Genomic DNA, 21559 nt, shown 5'->3' with positions numbered 1-21559 from the left:
GCGGGCGCCGGCCGCGCGGCAGCCAATCAACGGCGAGGGGGGGGAAAGGCGTTAAAGCCCCGCGCGCTGCCGCCTATTGGCTCCTCCCTCTCCTGACCCCGCCCCCGCCCCGGCCGGAAGCAGGAAGCGGCGGGTGCCCGGGACGGCGGCGCCGTGACCCGCGGGCGGGCTGCGCCGGCCGCGCCATGACGGGCAAGTCGGTTCGCGACGTGGACCGGTACCAGGCGGTGCTGGCCAACCTGCTGGTGGAGGAGGAGAACAAGTACTGCGCCGACTGCCAGGCCAAAGGTACCGGCGGTTTCCCGGCGTGCCGCGCCGGTTGAGGGGGCGGCGGGGCCTGGTGGGACCGGTGGGCTCGGGCCGGTGCGGTTGTCACCCTCTCCGCGCCGGCCTGTGGCGGGGCGCTGCCCCCCTGCCGCTTGCTGTCGTGCCGTGGGCTCCCGGGGTCCTCTGTTGTCCCCCGTCCCCGGGGCCGCCGCGACGGTTGGAAGAGGGACGGCGGCTCCGGGGGGGGGGCAGGCCCGGCTGGGCCTCGGGGGGGCGGCTCCGCGCTCCAGACCCCCCCCTTCCCACCCCGGGAACGGGCAGGGAAAGCCCCGGCTGCGGGGAGAGCTAGCGGTGCCGCTGCGGATGTGGGGGGGGCGGCTGTTTGGGGCGTTGTAGGTGATTTCCCTTTGGTTGAGTTGATGCTTGAAAAAAAACAAAACGAAAAATCCCACCAAAATGTGGCTTCAGCGGAGTTTAAATCACGGCTGGCGGCAGGAGGCTGTCCCGGCGGGGCTCCCCTCGGAGGAAGCCCTGCTCCAGCCTCCCTGACCTCTGGGGAGCTGGGGACCCATGGGCTGGGGGGCGTGGGGGGGCCTGACCTCAGATGTCACCGGGAAAAGGCTTAATCCCCCGCGGGGCCGGCTCCTCCGGGGAGGTCTGGCATTAAGAGGAGCCTGGAAAGCCGGGTGTTGCGTAATTTTGGAGGGCATTCCGGCTGAGGAGGAATATCCTGTAAATGAGAGCTGTGACGTGGGCGACGGAGCATCTTCGGGGGTCAGGCAGGAGCTGGATGTGGAAGTGCAGCCTGTCAGGAAAAAGGAAGGAATTTCAACCTCGCCCCAGACCCGAGGACCACTGAAGGAATTTCATCTTTTATCCTCCACTTCCTTTTTCCACTTAATATTAGTTTTGAGGCATGTTGTGTTCCTCATTTTTTCTTAGAAATGAGTGGGGTCGAGAGGAAGCCGGATGGAAACGTCTGAATTCTAAGACAGATGAATAAAGCGACTGTTTCTGGTTGCACGGTGCTGCAGGTGCCTTTCTGGAGTTAGCTGCTGTGTAATGGTTTGCTTTCCTGTAGCAAAAGGGTTAAGGTTATGTCCATGCCTACCTAAAATCCCATTTTAATGAGCTTTTTGGAGAGTTGGACCTGAGGCTTTTTCCCCAATAGCTGCAATAAATGAACTTGGAGTAGGGGCTGGTTTTCTATGTCCATCTGCGAGTGGGAGACTGTCACCTCAGTGTGACCTCCAAAAACTGCAGAGAGCACCGCTGAACAACATAAAAAATGCTGCTATTAAGGCTTGTTTTCAGCCCTGCTCCAAAACATCCCCTCCAAAACCTGGTAACCTCATGGTAACAACCTTGTCTTACCCTGGGGATGCTGTATTTTGGGATGTTTCACACCTGGCTTGGGCAGACCGTGTAGGTTGAACGTGGTGTGTTGCTGGCAGAGAGCAGAATGTTCCTCTTGTTTGCGAATCCCTTATCTCTTGGCACCTAATGCCAGCGCCAAGGGCAAAAATAGCTGCCTTATCTTGTCTTCTGAGGCGTGAGACGGTGGCGTGCACAGCACGAAAACACATTCTCATAACAGCTCCAGGTCACTTGTTTTGATGCGATTGGCCTCTCCTCTTCCTGGTGTCCTGGGAATGCGGAATTCCAGGTAATTATGTGTAAAAATCAAGGTGTGCAGTGCAGCCACTAAAGCTGGGAGCTGCTTGTGTCTGGGAGGACACAGGTAGGTTGCATGAGTCACGAAGAGCAGGCTTCTCTTGTGCTGAGTTATCAGGCAAAATAATTACCCACTCCACTAATGAGGTTTATGGGCATGTGAGATCCCATTCCTGAGGGCGACGCACGGAGATGGTGGCCACAGGAGGTGTCTCTGCAGGAAGCTCTCCAGCCCGGTGTCTGACGGGGAGTTGGTGTCACTCAAAGCATCACACTGGGCTGTGTTTTGGTTCCTGGGGCTCGGCGTGGTGTTCTCCCAGCACTGGTGCTGGTTTGCAGCGACGGCAAGGAAGGCCCCATGTTCTCACTGCTGCTGAAAGTGGCTGCAGTGTTCTGCTTTGCGTGTGGAAAGGAGCCCCAGGTGTACTCCTGCAGAGTAAAGAGCTCATTCTATTTGATATATGGCTTCTTACTAACTAACACTCTGTGCTAATGAGTAGCCATGTGGTATTTGGTAGCTCCAGGTGGCTTCTCAGCATTCTCAGTGCCACCTGAAAGAAGAGCTGCTTTTCTGGACAGCTGATTGCTGCTCTGTTTTCACCCAACTGCAGCTTGGCCCTGCTACTTGAGGTACTCTATGAATAATATACTCGTGTACAGTTCTGTAGATTGTAGTTTGTCACAGTCTCGACCGTGGTCACCAGCCACTGGTTGGCGGTGGCCAGTGATGTTTCTTGTGCCAACTCCCTCCTTTGGCAGCTCCCGGTCAAGATCATAAGGATTTTTGCAGGAGTTTCCACCGAGTTGAAGGCAGAGTAAGAGCCTGGCAGCTCATACGGCACCTATTGAGGTACTTTTACAATAAGACACTGGCTTTTGACCATCTGTTTTTCTGCTGAAGTCACTGAATTTTGTAGTGGTTTGCTGCTTGATGGGAGCGTTTCAGAGCTGCCATGACACACAGGCAGAGACTGTTCAGTTGCCACCCACACTTCCATTATGCTGGTTCCCAGTGACCTAACTACTTGCTGGGTTTCATTACTGTATTTTTTTTTTTCCACTTCTATATACAGCTCTAGATGAGACCTCAGTGCTAGTGTGTACCTGCTTGATTTCATGCTCTACCAAAATTCTCAGCATTAGGGTAAAAGTCTCATTTTCAGGAACGTCAGCTCTGATGCTGACTACTGGTTGGGCCCAGTGCTCTAGGACCAGTATAGCAAACAGGCTGGTTTGCTGTGCTGGTGGACAGTTGGGCATCTTCCATCTCTTCTGTCCTCAAAGTGATTGCTTAGAGAGAAGGTGGTCTTCTGTGGTGGTCTTACTACCTGCTTTCCATCAGGCAGTGGGTACAAGTGATTCCTACTTGCATCTTTAAGTGTAATAAGGGGAGAAAACTAATTGTCCAATAGACTCTTTCAACCCTATGTTTGGGATTCAAGGAAGTTCTGTGGGACACGTCGTTCTTCCCAAAGCTTTTCTTCTGACAAGCTGTTGGAGACAGTGATGGCTTCACGTGGTTTCTCTGCAGAACTTTTCTGTAGGAGCTACACGAATGAGCCCAAAGGGAGAACTGCAGAAGCATGAGCTTGATGGCTTCCCTTTGCCTTCCCTAAACCTCTATTAATGTCATGGGTTTAAGTGGTTGGAGGGAGGAAAAAAGACAAGGAAACCAGGAAAGAAGGCTTGGGGTTGTTTTTGCTACTGCAACAATAAACACTGCTGTGGTTAGAGGCTTTTGTATTGGAGGAAGTTGGGCGAGATCTCTTGCCTGGTGCTTCCCCTTTCATTGGAAACTTTCTGCCCAAAGTAACTGGGGCTAAACTGGGTGATCTGGTCAAAGTGTGTGGACAGGCAGTACATCCTGTGCTGAAGTAGAGTGTGATTTTCTGGCACTGGAGCTCAGGAGTGAAAACTGAAGTGCATGTGAGAGGGATCTTCATTAGTTGATACGACAGGACTCGAGAGCTCAGCAGCAGCCTTTCAGGACACAATCTACCCATGTTGGGCACAAACTGAACAGCAGATTTCAGCTTGCAAGTGCCATCAGCCACTCGTCTCGTGGTTCTCACATGCAGCTCTGGATGCTACCACGATATTAATATCAATGATCAGAAGCAGGAATCGGGCATGGAGTCCTCCCTGCCCCACCTGCAGGGATGGAGCTCTGCCCTCGGGACAGCCCGGCGTGGCCGAGGGGGTGGAAGGGCTCTCTTCAGTAAAAGCTGGAGTGATGAATTATCACAGTCGTCTTCTTGATGGCTGATGCTGTATGAATCACTTGAACATAACGCCTTAAAAGAGAAGCTGTTGGTGAGGGAGAGTGGGATCTCTTCCACCAGTGCATTTCTCATGGCAAAGGGCCTTCGGAGGGCAGTTGTGTTGCTGTTGTGGTTTTGTGTGTGTGTAAGATAACACGAGTGTCGAGCAGGCTGACTGTATTGAGTATCTGTCAGAAGATACCCTTCTGAACATCAGGATGAGTCTGGAGGCTGAAATTGCACCGTGGGAGGAGGAGGAGGGATGTGGTGCAATCTGTGCAAGCGGGACTTGACCCAAGTGTTCAGATGTCTTCCAGTAAGTAGAAAATGTCTTGTGTTGAGTAACACAACGTTAACGGGGTTCTCCTCTGCCTTTCTGACTCTGAAGCTCTGTGCTCAACTTGTGTAATGTACAGCTAATTCTATTTGATTCTCTCCTTCTCCCAAACTCTCCCCCTCTGCTCTTCCAGTCCTCTCTATCCCACAGGCTCCTTGGATCCAGGTGCCCTGACGTCGGGACGGCGGGTTCCTCCCCAGGGAGCCCCGGCGAGGACTGCTCTCTCTGTCCATCAGTCCAGGTTGCCCCGTGCTCCCCTGGTTTGTCTGACTCTCCCCTTCACCCCTTGTCTCGTGAGATCTGTGGGTTCCATGCCAAAATCAACCCCTTCTTGTAACTTTTAGTGCTTAGATGGGAAACTCTTTGTTGCCCAACACAAACTCAGATCTAATTCTTCACGAAGTCTTTTCTGAAAGAGGGACATAACTTTGAAAATACCCGTTAAGAGGTGGTTAAATACTGGATGGGAAGCAGGAAAAGCAGGATTAAAAGCTAGGTGCAGTTAGGGAAGGATGACTTCCAGTGGAGCAGGGGATGTAGCTTATTACAGCTGGTTTAGTCCAACCAAACTAGTATTAATCTAAAACATGTCGCTAATACCCAACAAAAATCTGTTGTGACTCAACTCTTCCATCAGCAGACTATTGAATGGCAGCTGGGTTTCCTTTTCAGTTAAAGTGATATGAAGAGCAGCTTGTGAAGTAGCTGCCCAGAACAACTGCACGTGCTGAAGAAATGCTGGGCAGTGATGGGGACTGCTTGCCTGCAGTGGCCTTCAAAAGCCCCAGTGACAGCACTGAAGCTTCTCGGTTTGCCTTGGAAAATCTTGTCTTAGGAGAGAGCTCGTTTTATGTAATGGAAGGTTGCCAGAGGGGATGCATATGTGCTTGTAAGCTCATTTTAATTCTGAGCTGCAGCCACAGTATTCTGCAGTTATCTTAATGAGCACTACATCTTCTCCTGTGCTTTTGAACTGTTCTGCTCTTCTAAAGTCAGGTCTGGAAGGAATAGTCTTGTGCATAAAGCGGTATTAATGTCAAGTGAGTGTAAATGTTCAGAAATCAACTTTGTCTGTGAGACAGGCTTTATCCCATAGTGATCCTGGTCTGAGCAGCGCTGCCGTGGTGTGAGCCTGACCCTACACACCTGCCTGAAGGGACCTGTAGCTTCCCATTCCAGCCACAAAGCAAGGAGAAATCAGCCTTTCCAGCGGGGTCTTACTCTGGAATTGGTTTGTGCTCAGGAGGGTTGGAGGAAGTTACCCTTTCAGAGAAGATGCACAGAGCTCTGAGTCATGTACGGGGCTGCGTGTCTGGCTCTGCCTCTGCCAGGAATAGATACGGGGATAATCCTCCGAGCAGAGGGCATCTGGGCAAACCCTGCCAGCTCTGATGGCCTGGCTCTTCTGCATCGACCTCCCTGGGGAACGGGGAGCCCGGGTGGTGAGGGGCTGCACGGCAGAGGGTGTATCTCCAGGGTCCAGAAATGCCGTGTGATTCTCAGAGCGCGGCTGCAACTTTGTTCCTATAGAAAAGTTTGTTCCTATAGAAACTGTGGGATGAATTACGTAAGGTACCACTCGTGTGCCAGCCTCTGCAGAAAATGCCTCTGCAGTTTAAAGGTAATCCATCTTTCAGAATGCAATTAGGTTATCAAAACCGACTAGAGAATCGAGAATAGCTTTGGTCTCCTTCAGGTTGAGCCAGAACAATGATTGCTGTGTGTCCCAGGTGATCTAGGACACAAAAAGTTGGAGTTCTTAAGAGAAACTGTCTCAGAGCAAAGCTACCTCTGATGTGAACCTGGTTGCCTGTGTGATGGTTGGACCCTTGGCTAAACCACTTCCCTCTAGTTTGGCAAATCATGCATCTCCTTACTGGCCAGGTTATGCCCTTTCCTTAGGAATGTCAAGTCCTTTTTGGCAACTTTGACAATGAAAAGTAGTCCATGTCCAGCTCTAGATATTGAAGAGATTCTCAAGCAAGCCCGAAGTGGCCCAGGAGCTGAGGCTCCTTCCTCTCTTAGGAGCTGTTATAAGGACTTAGTGGCTTGTACTTACCTGCACAACTCAAATGAGATTGGAAGATAGGGTCTAAATATTTTCAAAATATTGAGATTTTAAGTGAAGAATTAAAGCTGGGTGAGCAGATGCCTTGGAAGAGATCTGATGGTGGAGAAATTCGGTGTAAAATGGTAGCAGTAGTGTGAGTTGCCATCCTGCCGCTCTGTTTATGTGTGTGTTTGGGCACAGCGATGGTATTTACCTATTACCTAAGGGGTTTTTTGCATTTCATGGAAATTCAGGACTCCTTGAAGTCTGCTGTCTTTGCCCTAGTGACTTCTAGGACTGACTTGTATGTAGTTTTGGCCAAAACCTAGTGATTGGGCATGTTATCTCATCTCTGGAACACTGTGAAATCCTCATCTCTGATATTGAGCATCTACATGTTGGGACTCTTGCTATGCAGAAATAGATAGAAATCAGTCAAGTTCCATGATGTTCTATTTTTAGGCATTGTGGCCATCAGTATTGGTAATGTTAACCACTCTTGCATGGATTCTGGTTGTAGCATCTGTTTGAAATTGTCACTTTCACGTTTATTTACTGAAGTAATAAGCATCACTGGGTTGAACAGCAGGAAGGACCCACCCTGCTGCTCACAGCATCCATTTTCGTTTCCTCCCCCTTGCTCCATCTGCCTCTGTATCATCGCAGCAAGTGGTGAAAGAACAAGATGGTGACGATGATAAGGTGAGCATTGAAGTCTTCTGCTGGTTTACCACCCCTCAAAGGTAGAGCAGGAGCTGCTGGGTGGCTGCCTTCAGGGCTCTGGGCTCTCAAATTTATGTGTTTCTGGTAAAGTAGAAAATTCACTGCCTGCTCCCGAGGGGAAACGGAGGCGGCACCAGTTTGATGTGACTTGCCCAGTAAGGTACCTGTAGCAAACATCATGGTCTGGGGAAGGAGAGGGTGTACTGGTTGCTGCTAGTACAGCCAAGGAGGTTTTTAAGGCAAAGCTCTGAGCTGCTGTTGGAAGCAATATTCTCAACCTCCACAGATGCCTCTGGCTCTTCCTTTTTCCCGCAAAGAGTGGTAAGAGCCTGTAATTACTGCAATGAACTTCTCCTGGAAAAAATAAAATAAGACAAAAACCCTAAAAACAGCCCTTTCTTCTTTCAAATGATGGCATAAAGTTGAATTTTTGAACCACTGAACTGCTTAACTAGGTATATATCCTTATCACACTCCCCTGCTACAGATCTTTTTGGCTTTAGCATCCCTGTTTCCCTGGGTTCCAATGGCTTCCCAAAAACTCCACAAATACCTCAGTCTGGTACTGAACCTGGGGTGCAGCAGGTATTAGTGCTTCACAAATCTGAGAGAGGTCCATGAACCTTGCACCAGGATGGATGCTCACGCCAGTAACTACCTACCCTGTTTTAGTAACTAAAAAGCATAGTTTAGGGATCTTGAAGTGGGTTTGACTGGGCTTTTTACCCCCTCGGAGTTTACCTTGTTTCTCACTAACGTGCCCGCTCGGCTGTAGAACAGATGTCTGCAGTGAAGGGCAGAGGAAGTTGTTTTGTAAGACAGCCTTTGTCAGAGCTCCTCCACGGGCGGAATGAATTTCAGTAAGTCATTAAGCAATCTCTTTCCAGAATAAGGAAACCACAAGTCAAAGGAAGCTCTTGGACACTTGGCTGTTTCTTCCTTTTGGCTCTGCAAAAAAGCGGGGCTTTTCATCTTGGGTCCCGATGAGAAATTTCCAAGTTCTGGTGAAAGGCTTGTCCGGGAGGATGTGAGTGTCATCTCGTGGGGACTCCCCCACTCCCAGGAGAGTTTCCCACATCCCCCTCCTGGGGGGTGGTTGTAGGATGCTGTAGCCCAACACACGCCGCAGTGTTACTGGGATCAATGGGCTGGGCAGGACACATCTCCCTGCTCCAGCTGGGCTTTTGCTGGCTGCTGGCGGGCAGGGAGCCTGCGCCTCCAGCGATTGTTTGCACTAAGAATATTTCATTAGGCTCTGAATAGCGATGCTCTCTCCTTCCTGCCTGTGAAAGCATCTTTTTTTTTTTTTCCTGCCCCCTTCCTTCTCAAAAGAGCAGTGGCTTTGCAGCCAACTTCTGTTTTATTTTTAAATGCCTTCTGGAGGGTTATTACTGAAGAAACTTGCCTGAGTGGCTTGAGCCAAAAATCTAATGTCCGAGTAAAGGGTGAGGAGTGAATCCCTTTGGGATCCACTGATTAAAAACACTCGAGGGTGTGAACTTTCAGCAAGTGACTCAGACATGAAGTGGACCAGGGGTTTTAAAGGGAATTGGGAGCCTTTTCAGCAAGGGCAGATCGTCCAGGCAGCCCTTGTGGGCATTAATGAGTCCGGCTTAGATGCTAAGTTGGGCTGGTGTGACCAGCTCGGTATGTGGGGTTTGTTTTGACAGGCTGGGATATAAAACAGGCTGAGAAACTGTCTCCTGGAAGCTCTGACCCGGCAGCTCGGTCGTTTTCCTCTGCTGGATGGGGACCCATCTCTCCTGGCGATGCACCCGGGCATTCGGTGCAGCTCTCCAAAATGAAAACTGCCTGAGCAATAGATGCTCTAAAGCTCGTGATCTCCCTGCAAGTGCTGCCAGGGTAGGAATATATCCCAAGGTGGGCTGAGCTGGCCTTAATATTGTGCTGGAACTGAGTGGGTAGCTGGGCTCTTAAATCTGTTTTGATTCTCACTCATCCCAAGGTGGGCTGAGCTGGCCTTAATATTGTGCTGGAACTGAGTGGGTAGCTGGGCTCTTAAATCTGTTTTGATTCTCACTCAAAACTGTCGTTTTCTTTAATCTCCTGTTCAGCTGCAGGCGCTGGGCTCTTAAATCTGTTTTGATTCTCACTCAAAACTGTCGTTTTCTTTAATCTCCTGTTCGGCTGCAGGCAGTTGGCCTTCTCCAGGAGGGGTCTGTGCAGGAATGAGGTGATGTACGGGAGCACGGGGAGCTCCATCGGAACCCAACGGTGCCCAGCCCGAGTTGGTGCCAGGGAGCTTCCTTACCGTGGATCGTAAAATTAACCAGAATTACCCACAGAAAAGCGCCCACAGCATCAGGCTTGTGTGTCTGCTGCTGGTTGTGGCTGCAGCGAGCTCCCGGGGCTGCCTTTGGGAAGGAGTTTTCATTTGGGCCGTCAGCTCCAAAGCCATCTGGTGGCTGCCAGGATGCCAGCCTCGGGGGAACTATTTTTACAGCATCAGCGGGAGTATTCATGCGAGGACCGATTCCTTTCATCTTTCCTTCTGGTGGTTTAACAAGCTAAATGTTTCCGTTGGCCTTATCCTAAAACCTTTGGCATCTCGGCCTCCCCGATGGAGCCCGGAGGATGCAGTGCTGCCCGTGGGTGCCCTGCCCTCGTGCGAGCAATTAGTGGTGAGCGTTGGGGTGTGCACAGAGGCTGCCGGGGCAGATAGTGCTCCACGACAGCTCTGACAATGCTGATAAACACTGCTGTGCTGGGCTCTAAAGTGACTTTCCGGTATAAGAACTTTTTTCTCTGAAAAATTAACTTCTTCTAAAGGTGTTTTTCCCCTCCTGTCAATGCTCAGTCACTGGAGCTTCTGTATGGTCTTTGGCTCTGTTTAGTTTTGGGGAAGTTAAAGGCTGGAAATGCCACATGGAGCTTTCTGCAGGTCAGTCACCTTGGAAATGGCACGTGAAACTGGGGGAGAACCACTGTACAAAGAGCTTTACGGGCACTTCCCCGTGTGATTTGTAGCGTGAGCTCCATCGTGGCCTCAAAAGAGGGAAGTGGGAGCTTGTTTACTTTTGCACCAAAACCCTTCCCCCCCCCCCCCCCCCCCCCCCCCCCCCAGCCCCTGCCCACAGAACTAAGTGGTTTAGAAAAAATGAAATGGTAAAAACGTTGGTTTAGCTTAGTGGTTGGGGATGTTGGATCCTGGCAAAGCTGGAGGTGTGTGTCTGGGCTGGTGCTTGTTCCATCTGACCCGACCCAACGTGGCATCTGGGCTTTGTGCCGCTGCCTCCCTGGTGGCAGTGGGTAGGGTGGGCTGTCTTGGGTGGGATACCCTTCCTTTTGGGACAAGAAACCCTGTAATGTTCCTTGCTGCCCAAGGCACCAAACGATAATTTCAATGAGCGTGAAGTTATTTGGAGTTTGATGTTATTGGAGTTATTTGGAGTATTTGGAGGCAACCCTTTGCTGCCTCCAAAGGGGTTCTCTTCTGTAGCTGCTTATCTTAAAGTAGCTTTTCACTCTAGAGGGATGTAGCTGCATCTTGTTCCTCTTTTTTCTTTTTTTTTTCTCAGAATCTTGATGGAAGGCAGGGCTGTGTAACTAGGCTAAAGAAATCACTAGTTGTAGCCCAAAGGACGGGGTGCTCAGCTCTGGAGCTCAAATTCCCACCCTGTGCAGAACCGGCTGCAGGCTCAGGGCAGTGGATGGAGAACCATCCAAATAACCCTGCTCCTGTGGCTCTGGAGTCACCCGAACTTCTGGGCTCACCCTCTTCCTCCTGCCTTCAGGCAATGGTGACCTCACATCCCCAAACCTCTGGCATTTCCTCTGGTCTGGGCACCTGAAGCCCCGTGGCATTTGCTGCCTCTGCAGGTACGCCCAAACCCTAGCTGGAATAAGCATCAGTGAAAAGAACTCCCCGTGGTTGTGTAATATGTTTTTATCACCAAACCAAATGCCAGCTGCTAGGAGGATTTTTGAAAGCCTACATATTATTTTATTTTAAATATTCACTGGCGTAATGAAGTGCTCTCGGTACAAGGGTCTTCCAGAGGTGGGATCCACAAGTTGCAGCGATGGTCAGTTGTTATCCCTGTGCTCAGCCCTGGCTGTTTGAGACCCTGCGTCCCCAGTGGGGTGATGCTGAGGTGGGAAGGGTGGAACAGACGGTGCCACTGAATCATCCCCTCGCGTGGCACCGCGGGGTGGGAGGCTGCAGAGCCTGGAGCGAGCACATGTGACAAACCGGTGAGCTGATTACTCCAGCCCTGATGGAGTATCTAGCTGGCTATTAATCCTTTTAGTCCTGTAGAGGCTAAATATATCTAGAGTTTAAATCTAACCTTGAATCTCATGCTTAATCCTGCCGGCACTCTCACGTTATAGCCTTCAGAGAACTCCACAAATAAATCAAATGAAGGATCAGGGTTCCTGGCTTCACCTTGGTGTGCTGTGGGCATAACATTGAGGAAGCCTTTTATTCCGATGTGCTGTTTTGTGACTGGCATATTCAGGTGCTGCTAAAAGAACGGGTCCCTGCTTTGCTGCATTCAGCCATATATTTTGGTGGGTATAATGAAGGAACTGAGGTGCAGACAAGAGTATGCTTCTATTAAGGTCTTCACCAAGAGCTGTTCCTAAGCTGGGAAGTGACTTTTGTCAGCTTCATTAAATTAGTATGATTCTCAAGGGCTAGTCTTCTAGTGAAAAAGCAGAAAGCATTTGGCAGGAAAGGCCAGAAGCCTTAATAAAGAGGGTTTTTTTAAAAATCATAACATAAGTGAGCAGGGATAGGTACTGGGGGTAAGTTGGGGGTTGGATGCCTTTGCCCTGGAAGGGACTAAGAGCCACTGATGGCACTTCGCAGTGCCACATCCCTCAGGACACTCCAGGCTTTTCCACTAGACAGGAATTAAACTGTTAACAGCCATCGAGCATATCCAGGAGAGTCAAATACAGTGCTGCTTTTTTAGGGCTCTGAAATTACACTTTCCCCCTCTTCCCCCTCCCACCTCACTCTCATTAGCTTTGAGGCTTGCTATTTTAACTGTGGCAAGAAAAGACAGAAGAACACTTCATCTGCAATAATGCCTGTAATCCCTATAAAAAGAGCTAGAACAGTCTATTGGAGGCTGTTGGGTCCCTGATTTGGGACGTGTCTTTGCTGTGGCTCTTTGGCCAGTTACCTGTGCTCGGGGATACCCACCCCATGATGGAAGGTGGCCACGTTGGCTGTGTCACCAGCTGGTGGCTCCAGCCAGGTAATTTAGTTTTAAAACCCGCTTGTCTCACACTGCAGAGAACTTCTTCCAAAGCTGCTCTTCCTTCAGCAGGACTGGGGGTTTCCATGGCCGGGGGGCTGTTGGCCCTGGCTGGGAGGGGGGGCTGCGAGTGGTGGGAGCACCCCTGGGCCGCTGCCCTCCCCTGGGGAAGCATTGCTGGCTTTCCTGCCGAGAACTGTTTGCAGTGAGTAAATCTGAGCTTGTTAATCTTTCCCTCGTGATTTTTTGGGTTTTTTTTCCCTGGCATGATCTCCCTTCTCTACCTTGGAGCTCTCCTGCCTGTCTGAAAGCCGCATGTGAACCGTCAGTCCTATCAGAGCTGCAGAAACTGCAGAGTGAACTGTTCATCCTGCCAGGATCCCAGCCCGGGGTTCTGCCCTGGCTCCACGGGGTTTTTTGGTGGCCAAAGTACTGGGCTTTGTCCTGCTCTCCGTACTCAGCTGTAGCTTCCTGCATAAGACCAGCAGCAGATGTGCTGATGCAGCCCCTATGTCAAATGCTGAGTATTTTATACTGCTTTTCCTAGAGCAGTAGTGAATGTTCTGGGGCTGATCCCACTGCAATAGGGTTACCCAGGAAAGAGTCTCCATTGCTGAAGCAGGAACACGGGCTTGCATTGCCATGACTGTTACATCAGTTCAAGCAAGAAGAAGTTGGGGGTTTGTGGGGGTTTGGATGCCCGTTTTCTTCCCTCCTCCCCATAGTTGTGTAGAGCTCTCAAAATGGAAGAGGGAGTCAATAAAATACTAGCTCTCAGTGCAATCATTGGGAGACAATTCTTAAACGTCCTGCTGGTGTCTACTGCAGTCTCGAATCTGGATGAAAATGTGAATGACTCGGTCCCAGTTCACTTGGTGCAGTTTCTCAGTTGCTCAAGGCAGCTCCAGCTTGACGTGCTGGTGTGAAACCCTTGTGTCTCTTTGCAGGGCCACGATGGGCATCCTGGAATATCGGTGTGTTCATCTGTATCCGCTGCGCTGGGATCCACAGGAACCTGGGAGTCCATATATCCAGGGTCAAATCCGTCAATCTCGACCAGTGGACACAAGAACAGATTCAGGTAACGAGCGAAGCACGACCCGGGCTTGGTAAGAGGGGAAATGAAGTCTGAATAGGCCAAAGATGTGGGAAGTGAAGCAGGAAGAAGGTACCAAGCTAGGTTAGGCTGGGAGGGGAAAATGTCCTGATTTCAGGCTCAGCAAACGTCAGAGGGTAAAGACAAACACTTCTGTAAAGCTGCCAAAGGCTGCTGTTGGCTGGAGCTGCTGCCCACCTCGCCTCGAGGCTCCCAAAAGACAAATCCTGGACTTCCAGGGTGACTTCAGGATTCTTACATGATATTTGTATTGTTTTTGAATACATACTGTGCTGTGGTGTTTAGGACTGGCTAATTGGGGTGGGGGGGTGTCATAGCAACTGCATCAGGGGTTCCCAGCTAGTGGGCTTGCACCAAAAGCCTGAGGAGCATCTTTCAGGTCCAGAACAGACTTCAAAAGTCTACACGTGCCTTCTAGTCCTCACAGATAGGCTTTGGCTTGGTAGCCTGCCGTGCTAGTATGTGTAAGAGCTTTAATGGCTGTGAAACAAACGGTTCAAGGATTCTTTTGAATTGCAGTGCATGCAAGAGATGGGGAACGGCAAAGCAAACCGTCTTTATGAAGCCTACCTGCCAGAGAACTTCAGGCGACCTCAAACAGACCAGCATCCTTTCTTCCTCTGCTCCTGGGGAGACGTGGAGCCTTTTCATCTCGTTGCTTTGTAGCTGCACTCCTTGCACGGGAAGGTTTAGCTTCGTGTGGCTGGGCATCAGAGAACGAGTCCCTGCCTGGGCTCCCTCTGGGCATTGCTTCCAGAAGAGAGCTGACAGGATCGCTCCTGAGCTCTGAGGGTGAAGAACTGGAACACGAATGTCACAACCTGAGGCTTTGCATGAGATGCACTTCAGAGGCTGTGGCAAATGGGAAGGTTGACTTTCCAAAGCACTGAGCCTTTAGAGTTCTCAGGGGAAACAGATAAAATGGTTTAACGCTTCTGAAAAATGAAGCCGTAGCTTTAACCTTATGGGAGGGTTCCCAGACGCTGAGTGTGACAGGAGGATAGTGATGAAAACCTAAAGAAACACAGGAGCACCTCCACCATCACTTCTGTCTTAAGCCTGTGGCCGAGGTGCTTCTGTATGAGCAGGATCCATTCTCTGCCCGCTGCCATTTGGGCTGATGACACGTGTGCTCTTCAGTGATGGTTGAAGTAAATACACATCAGTGAAGAAAACACGCTGGGAATTTAAGCCCTGATTTAATGTACCTTTTATAGCACTGTCGTGCTTGGAATAACCCACGGGCAAAAACTGAGTAGCTGAAGTAGTTGGATCCAACACTAAATTATTTTAAGAAAGTTACTGCTGGAAATGCTCTTTAAACAGTCATTAGTTTAGTTACAGCCTGTACCTTGTATCCACATGTCAGATAATACTACGTAAGTCTTCTATTCTTGAATCATTTGTCTTTAACAAGCTGCTTGCAGAGCTGTGGAGAGCTTCATTCGGGATAAATACGAAAAGAAGAAGTACATGGACCGAAGTATTGACATCAACGCATTTAGGGTTGGTTCCTCTTCCCTTCCACAGAAGCTTGACTACATGTTAAGATATAAGTGTCTGTCTGTCTTATGAGTAAGCTGTGACTCTATGAAAATAGGCAGTTTAAGTGTTTCCTGTATTAGTGACTAATCTCTTCTCCGAGGCTGATTGCACTAAGTCATTCTATAGAAAGAATTTAAATTGGAGGGGACCTTTGAAGCCACCTTGTCCAGCTCCTTCCTCAAAGCAGGACCAGCTTCAAATATAGGTCTTTAGCTGTGTCTTTGGGGCTTTTTAGATTAGTAACAGCATCATGTAAAGCTCTGTATGAACTCTCTCTTGGTAGGATGAGATGAGTTTTGATCCTCACGTCAGTGTGGTATTTTTTTTCCTTACAGAAAGAAAAGGATGACAAATGGAAAAGGAGTAATGAGCCAGTATCAGAAAGGAAACTGGAACCCATCATTTTTGAGAAGGTGAAAATGGTAAGGCCAAAAGGCAGGGTGACGGGTCAGTTGTAAGCACCTCTCTCAAGCAGAACAGAGGTGATCCAGCTTGATGTGGAGGCATTTTTTCTGGCCTGGGTCATGGCAGTGGATGCACTGAGTCACGCTAATGGTAGTAGCTTGTTTTTACTGCTCCTCCAGATACTAAGCAGACCTGTTCTGCCTCGACGCAGAGCAGATTGGAATCCAGCTACTCCCCCCTTAGCTTTCCAGCTTCAGTGGTTACTTTTTTCCTAGTTTAGAGCATGCTTAATTTAGCAGCAGCTTCCAACATAATGGGACAATAAAACAACTGTGTAATGCTCACTCTGAAATCGTGTGCTTTGGAACCACTTATGCCCACTGGAAAAAAGGATTTTAAGGGTTAATGTCTCATTAAAGCCTCTAATGTATCAGAGTAAACCCCAAATTTGAACAAGGCTTCTGCTGCTCTTTTTCCCCAGCCTCAGAAGAAAGAAGAAACGCAGCAGTCTAGAAAAAGTTCTCCTAAATCTACCGAACCAGTAATGGACTTGCTGGGACTTGGTAAGAGCCTTCCCAGCCTTATTGCACTTGTCACAGTGACCCCATGGACCATCTTCGATCCTGGGAGTCTGATGAGCTTCTGGTCCTCATTTTCCATTTCGGTGAACAGTAGCTGGTAGGAATAGACTGTTTTGCTTAAACTATTCCAGTGAAGCTCTCGGTGCTCAGCCCTGCAGCAGAAACAGTTTTCCTTATGGTTTTCCTCTGTGCTGCTGTGGTGACTGTGCCTGGAGTGTTACAGGAGCAGCTCTAGTGGTCTCCAGACGCCACGTGGCTCCTGGCTGCTGGGAGGTTAATAGGACAGATATGGCAGAGTGCGCTTCCTCGGTCCTCAGCCAGCTCCTCCTCGGCACCAGAAGGACGAGCCAGGAGCTGGCAGTGTGTGTTGGCTAAAGCAGGGTACGGGTCGGGTCACTGGGTTGGGTGGCATCTGTGCAACCTGCTTCATTGGCGAGGAGGCTGCCCCTCAGCCCGAGGCCATCTGCAGCGGGTGTTGTCACAGCTCTGTCTCTCCCAGACGCTCCGGTGACAGCCACCGTGACCAACGGCCGGCCCAGCAGCCTGGAGAAGGACCTGGATCTCTTCGCATCCGTGGGATCAAACTCTGACTCCAGGAAGGTAAGTAGGGAGTGTCAGTACTTGGCAAATCTTACTGTGAGCCTTGAATTAGAATCACAGAATGGCTTGGGTTGGAAGGGATTTTAAAGATCATCCGGTTCCAACCCTGTGCCCTGGGCAGGGACACCTCCCACCAGACCAGGTTGCTCCAAGCCCCCTCCAGCCTGGCCTTGAACCCCTCCAGGGAAGGAATTCAGATGATGTGTCTTCCCCTTGTGCCAAATCCAGCTGTGGCACTTGTGCTGTCTCTCTCAGGTCACTGGCTCCATGCCCACATCTGGAAGTGCCGGTTCTGTTCCCGAAAACCTGAATCTCTTCCCCGAGCCGGGAAGCAAAGGGGAGGAAGTGGGGAAGAAGCAGCTCTCCAAAGACTCCATCCTCTCCCTGTATGGCTCCCAAACACCTCAGCTGCCTGCACAAGGTACCAGGGCTCGGAATAGCGCTGGGGGGGGCAGCGTGCTGATCCCGAGGGGGTGGGGTGTCCCGGCAGCTGACAAGGGAAGGTGTGGGAGTGTAGGTGGTCCTTCTCCAGAACTGGTGAGGAGCATGATGAGCCTGGATGTCATGGCTGAGTGGATGTTGTGACAGTCTCTGATTTGAAGGTCGGCATTTTGGTCCCTGATGACAAACACAGCACGTTCTTCCCTTCACGGCTTCTCCGTCTCTTTGTAGGAGCCATGTTCATGGCCCCGGCTCAGATGGCGTATCCTGCAGCGGCCTATACTGGCTTCCCAGGAGTTCCCCCCTCCAGCAGCATGATGGGAGGCATGATGGCCCCGTCGGTGGGCATGATGGCCCAGCCTGGAGCTGCGGGGATGGTGACACCCATGGCCATCCCGGCTGGGTACGTGGGTAACGTGCAGGCGGCCGTCATCGGTGTCCCCAACGGGATGATGGCTGCCCAGCAGGCTGGCTACGTGGCTGGCGTGGCAGCGGTTCCTCAGCCCGTCTATGGGGTGCAGCCAGCACAGCAGCTTCAGTGGAACATCGCTCAGGTGAGGTGTCATCTTCTGCTGACCCAAAGGTGGATGGAGGGTGGGAGAGGCACACACAGTAAGGTCTAGCCCCTTACCTGAAGAACTTGGTGCTTTCCTAGGGTTGGGTGAGCTCTGCTGGTACCACAGGCAAACTGAGGGTTCAGAGCTCTCCATGCTTGGTGGAGAACAAAAATCAGGGCAATGAGCTAAAGTGTAAACCTCCTCAGCTTGCTAGGTGGGCATGCACCTGAGGAACCAGTGACTTCTGTTCTCCATAACCCTTTAGAAGAAGTAGCCTAAGCCTGTGTTGGGGAGGAAGAGTTTTACCTGTGAGTGCTGTGGGCTGGTGGTTTCCTTGATGTAGCCTTGACTTGTCTCCTCTCCCCTCTGCAGATGACCCAGCAGATGGCTGGGATGAACTTCTATGGAGCTAATGGCGTGATGGGATATGGACAGTCAATGGGTGGAGGAGGTGCCCAGGGCAGCAATCAGTCCCTCAGCACTCAGATGTGGAAATGAGCCCTCGCGTTGTGAACCATTTTTGCCTTCTGTTCTGTTCTTCAAAACTGCTCCATGAGACATTCAGGGTTTTTTCTTTCTGGCTGGCTGCCCAGCCCGAACCTCTCTCTCCATACCCGAGACCCATCTCTGCCTTTTCACTGTCAGACGCGGTGAAACCTCAGTGACCAGCCCATGAGCTCCCCTGTATTTAGCACAGTCAATGCACACTTCTGGGGTGGATCCCCTCCTTGCACAAACCTCCACTAATGCTTCTGGGTAGCACTTACCGTCCTGCTGGGTGTTTTAGCAGAGGTGGGACTGAGGAACTTGGGGAAATCCGTACTTAATACAGGCCTGGAAGGTCAGGCCTTTTAAGAATCACTTCAAATGGTGGTGTTAGTAGGGGTTTTGGTCAGCAGAGGGGTGGACACCTTGTTTGGTGCTGAGGAACTGGATTTTAACCCCCGCCCAGGGGCAAGCGAGCCTTGCTACCTCTTCCCTCGAGTGGAGTTCTCCGGAGCTGAGGCCTTGCTGTGCTTGGCTGGCCCATCCCTCATTGGAACCAAAGTCATTGGGAAGACCCCCCCTCCCTCCCCCCGTGAGCAAGCAGGATTCTCGCGCAGTGTGGGGGCAAGAAGCTGTTTGGAATGTGAAACTTGCACTTCAGAGTGGCTTTTCTGTCTAATATGTGGTATTGATGTATTTAACTTTTAACAAGCTAACTGAGAGTTAACTTATCGAGGGCTGAGAGCCCACTGCGAGTTTTCTTACACTTTTAAAATTACTATGACACCCTAATTTATACTTTTTTCATATTTTTTTTTTTTTCCTTTTGTTCCTGTGTAGTCCTGGTACCCTTTCCTGGCTGGCTTTTGACATTTTAATCTAGGCATAGAAAGTGGGTGGGTCGGATTTTCTTTTTTTCTCTCATCTTCAGTAGAACACAACTGCTTAAACTCATCGGCGTGAGCAAGAAGCCAGACTCCTGCAGTCTGCTTTATCCTGTGTATATGTAAATTCCCAAATAAAATACTGCGGTGAAACCTCAACTGACTTCTCTTGTGAGTGTGGTTGTTTTTTTTTTTTTTAAAACAGCACACCAGATTGTGTTTAAATGCTGCTGTCACTGGGGAGAGTTGTTCACTTCAGGTGTGGGGGGAGGATTTGGAGCCTTTCATCCAAATGGGACTAACTCCATCTGCTTCGTGGCAGGGGCTGTGTCCCAAATGCCAGGACTAGTGTTTGCCTGAAGGCTGCGACCGTCGGCACGCGAAGAACCAGGCTCAGCAGAGGCAGAATCAGGTCAGTTGACACTTTTATATACAAGAGAGAGTCTCGGGGGGGTGTGGGGGGCTGAACGCAGCGTTCCTGCAGCTCCGGCCGCGGGGAGACCTCACATTATCAGCACTGCAGCTTTCCACGAGTGTTCAACAAAACCTGGCCCAGGCCTATTCAAATGGTAAATTTCAAGCTTTTACAAAAAGTGGTAACAGTGAGAATGTGGAAATCTTGGGGGGGATTTAGGAATTGCCTAAACAAGAGATAGGAAGGCCAGTTTTCCTTAGGTCTGTGGGTGGTTACGTGCAGCTGCAGGGGAGAGAGCTCAGCTAATTGTGTGCCACTGGAGTTGATGGTACTCTGCTTGCATATTAATTATGGTATTTCTTTCCTCAATTGAAAACCTGCTCTTTTCAGAAAAAAATATGGTATTTCTTTCCTCAATTGAAAACCTGTTCTTTTCAGAAAAAAAGGGTTTCTTCCTCTTCCCCTCCGCCCCAGCACATCAGCTGGGGGGAGACGGTTGGCTTAGAAAAAAAGGGTTTCTTCCTCTTCCCCTCCACCCCAGCACATCAGCTGGGGGGAGAGGGTTGGCTTTTTTTTAAGCTCCACATGTGGGTTTGGGCTGGATGCTTTGAGAAGCTCAACTCAAGCACAGGAAAAAGTTTTCAAGCTGTCTTTAATCATCTTCACTTGCTGCCCCAATACTGTACATGCAGGTACAAGCCAATGAAAATGTGAATACTTCAGGTTTGGTTTGTTTTTTTTTCCTCCTTGGGAAAACTGGCTAAGAATATTTTACAAAATAGCGTGCACCCTCACAGCCATCAGTCCTGCTGCATATAAACCACAAAAATACAAGAGTTTTACATTAAGAAAGACCACACACATATAAAACATTACATAACACAGGTATAAAATTGCCATTTGCTTCTTTTTTTTTAAAATCTATTACCATTCACAAGTATCCATCACAAGCCCATCCCCTTGTCTTGAACGTGGAACTGGGGCTTAAAGGACCCCCCCAGTTCACCCCTCTGCGGCGTTTGTTTTAAGGTGGAGTTGTTAACGCTGAACGAATCTGTCATCAAAGCAAAGTTTATCACAGAATCCGAGTGGGCTGGCGAAGGCAGCCAAATTTATTCACTAATGCCATTACGTCCTGGCTTCCAAAAAGACAGAGCTCCCCAGGGTGAGCGTGTCCTGTGTGAGTTTGGCACCGACCGCTCCTGTCCCCGCAGCTCTCGCCTGCATGGGGAAGGGCCTAAGGTTGGGGTGTGCCCCCCAAAGGGTGAGGGGTCCGCTCCCTTAGTTCGTTAGGGACAGAAGGTTAAGCTCAGAGTAGCAATTAACTCGTGGCTATAATGGAGTTCTGACACTTCCCCAATCTTACGGGACTCCCTTGGTTTAGGAGGTTTATTCTCAATGTGACGTGTTGGGGAGTTAAGGATGGAAAATGGGAAGCGGCTGAGATTTGTGTCCTTGCCTGGTCGCTGCTTTTGTAGGATGCACCCTGTCAAGGTAACTCCTCTGAGCCTCCCAAAGCAGGTACCAGGAGCAGGCTGTGGTTGGAGATGCCTGGCTGAGCTGTTCTGGGTGCGTATCTCATCACCTTGTACCTGTAACACTCCTGGACCCCTTAACATGCATTTTCCTTGCCAGTGCGTGTTAGTTTTCTGGCCCCTCGTACTTCTGGGGGGACTAACACAGTTTAAAAGGCATAAGCTGTATTTAAAGATTTGTAAGGTACAGGTAAAATTCCTCATTAGGTGCCTTCTTTGGGAATATAAATTCTGAATTTTTTTTGGTAGGATGGATCCTTCAGTTTGGGTGCTTCTAAAAAAATGCATCGGTGCTTTTCTCTATGTGCTTGTGTGGGTTGGGTTTGGTGGTGTTCCTGGTGCCATTAGTAAGCAAATTCAAGGACAAAGTTCAGTTCAAACTTGGAGCTGCTACTTTCCCAAGTGTTACCAAGACAGATGTATATGTTTTTAATATTTGAGGTATAAACTTCT

General features: G+C 50.0%; 1 protein-coding gene across 1 annotated transcript; it reads left to right on the top strand.

Annotated features, from left to right (window-relative positions):
• The first annotated feature begins 121 nt into the window (after positions 1-121).
• Positions 122-19319, top strand: SMAP2 (small ArfGAP2). The gene is made up of 10 exons (XM_014946571.1): positions 122-288; positions 13488-13621; positions 14177-14262; positions 15085-15163; positions 15538-15624; positions 16089-16170; positions 16688-16788; positions 17044-17209; positions 17461-17783; positions 18159-19319. The coding sequence occupies exons 1-10, from the start codon at positions 186-188 to the stop codon at positions 18282-18284; spliced, it is 1287 nt and encodes a 428-aa protein (XP_014802057.1). The 5' UTR covers positions 122-185; the 3' UTR covers positions 18285-19319.
• Positions 19320-21559: the final 2240 nt, after the last annotated feature.

The sequence above is a fragment of the Calidris pugnax genome, unplaced genomic scaffold, assembly GCF_001431845.1.
Source record: "Calidris pugnax isolate Ruff unplaced genomic scaffold, ASM143184v1 scaffold113, whole genome shotgun sequence".
NCBI lineage: Eukaryota > Metazoa > Chordata > Aves > Charadriiformes > Scolopacidae > Calidris > Calidris pugnax.
Note: the sequence above shows the minus strand (reverse complement) of the source record. Positions and strands in the feature narration are given on the sequence as shown.

What these genes read in the sequence shown, in the direction of transcription:
- SMAP2 (XM_014946571.1), top strand. Translation starts at nt 186, where the DNA reads ATGACGGGCAAGTCGGTTCGCGACGTGGACCGGTACCAGGCGGTGCTG. An exon ending in TTGACATCAACGCATTTAGG is followed by an intron (nt 15,164 to 15,537) that starts GTTGGTTCCTCT and finishes TTTTCCTTACAG; the next exon opens with AAAGAAAAGGATGACAAATG. An exon ending in AATGGACTTGCTGGGACTTG is followed by an intron (nt 16,171 to 16,687) that starts GTAAGAGCCTTC and finishes TGTCTCTCCCAG; the next exon opens with ACGCTCCGGTGACAGCCACC.